We start from the raw sequence: 2,072 nt of genomic DNA on the forward strand, positions 1-2,072 counted from the left end.
AAGGCCTCAGGCTTCGATTTCAGCAGCAGAGGCATGGGATGGATGTGCCAGGCGCCCGGGAAGGGCCTGGAGTTCGTCGCGGGTATCAACAGTAGTGGTGGTTACACCGAGTACGCACCAGGGGTCAAGGGGCGCTTCACCATCTCCAGGGACATCTCCCAGAGCACGGTGACGCTGCGGATGAGCGGCCTCAAGGCCAACGCAACGGCCACCTACTACTGCGCCAAAGAAGCTGGTGGTGGTTATGCTGGTGCTGCTGGTGGTATGATTTCCTGGGCCATTTGCCTCAAATCTTGGTCATTGTCCCCAAATCCTGACTGGTTTTGTCTCAAACCTTGACCGTGTGGCCCAAATCTCAACAATTTCCTCCATTTTTCACCATTTTTACCACAGATCTTGACCATTTTCCACGTAACCTGACTGGTTTTGCCCCTAAACTTGACCGGTCACTGCAAACCTCAACCATTGCCCCAACCCTCAACCGTTTTCGTCTCAAACCTTCACCGTCTGGCCAAAATCTCATTCATTTCCCTAAATTTTGTTCATTTTTACCACAGATCTAGACAATTTTACCCAAATCTTGACTGGTTTTGCCCCAGATCTTGACCATTGACTGCAATCCTCAGATACTTGCCCAAAACCTCAACCATTTTTGAACCAGATCTTCACATTTAGACCCAAACCTTGACCCCTTTGAGGCCTGAAGCCTCATTCCCTTTTCAGGCCCCAAACCTCAATCACTTTTAGGCCCCAAACTCAGCCACTTTTAGGTCTGAATCCTAGTCCTTTTAGGCCCAAACATTGACCCTTTTAGGCCCCCAAATCACCTGATTTTTGGGCCCAAACCTTGACTGCTTTGAGACCTCAAATCTTGGTCCCTTTCAGGCCCCAAACCGTGGCTGTTTTTGCCCTGAACCTCGGCCATTTTCCCCCACTGGATTGTGGTGGTGGTGGTGGTTAAATAGGTGGAGGTTTAGGGCAGAACCAGTCCAGATTTTGGGCAAAAATGGTTGAGATTGGGGAAAATGGTTGAGGTTTGAGGTAAATGGTCAGGGTTTGGGGTAAAAATGGTCGAGGTTTGAGGCAGAAACAGTTGAGATGTGGGGCAAATGGTCACTGTTTGGGTCAAATGTTAAGGTTTGAGGCAAAACCTGTGAAGATTTGGGGAAAACAATCAAGATCTGGGGCAAAATGGTTGACATTTGGGGCAAATATTCAAGGTTTGCAGCCAATGGTCAAGTTTAGAGGCAAAACCAGTCAAGATTTGGGTAAAATGGTCAAGATCTGTGGTAAAAGTGGTCCAAAAGTGTGGAAATGTTTGAGCTTTGGGCCACATGGTCAAAGTTTGGGACAAAAGCAAGAAAAAGTTTGGGAAAATTGTGAAATTTGTGGTAAAAAAGGCCAAAAACTACTTGAAGTGGTTAAGACTGGGGACAAACGGTCCAAGTTGGAGAGAAGTGGTTCAGGTTTGTGACCAAAATGAGCAGAAATTTGGGGAAACGTTCAGTCTTTGTGTCAAATGGTGAAGTTTAGGGGCAAAGGCAGTCCAGATCTGGGGCAAACACTTAAGATCTGTGGTAAAAATTGGGGAAATTGGGGAAATGGTTGAGATTTGCGCCACATGGTCCCAAATCTGGACCATTTCACTGCCAAATCTGGACCATTTCAGGCCCCAGTTTAGGCCCCAGCCCCTTGAACCCCAACCCCAGGCACCACCGATGGGGACAACTGGTTGAACTGGGAGACTCAATGGCGTCTTTCTTCTTCCTCCTCCAGGCTGGCGGGCGGCCGTGACACTGGTGGAGTCCGGCGGTGGCCTCCAGCCCCCCGGGGGGTCCCTGACCCTCGGCTGCGAGGCCTCAGGCTTCACTTTCGGCAGCTACAACATGCAGTGGGTGTGACAGGCGCCCGGGAAAGGCCTGGACTTCGTTGCACTTATTAACAGCTATGGTAACACCTACTACGCGCCAGGGGTCCAGGGGCGCTTCACCATCTCCAGGGACAACTCCCAGAGCACGGTGATGCTGCGGATGAGCGGCCTCAAGGCCGACGACACGGCCACCTACTACTGC

General features: G+C 50.4%; 1 gene segment (V, D, J or C); it reads left to right on the top strand.

Annotated features, from left to right (window-relative positions):
• Nucleotides 1–6: 6 nt before the first annotated feature.
• On the top strand, nt 7–2,070 carry LOC104538079 (the record flags this gene model as incomplete). The annotated part of the segment is given in 3 exon segments: nt 7–262; nt 1,777–1,891; nt 1,946–2,070. Coding segments are annotated over 3 exon segments (496 nt in total), but the record flags the coding sequence as incomplete, so codon positions are not given.
• Between the last annotated feature and the right edge of the window lie 2 nt (nt 2,071–2,072).

The sequence above is a fragment of the Mesitornis unicolor genome, unplaced genomic scaffold, assembly GCF_000695765.1.
Source record: "Mesitornis unicolor isolate BGI_N332 unplaced genomic scaffold, ASM69576v1 scaffold42393, whole genome shotgun sequence".
Lineage (NCBI taxonomy): Eukaryota > Metazoa > Chordata > Aves > Mesitornithiformes > Mesitornithidae > Mesitornis > Mesitornis unicolor.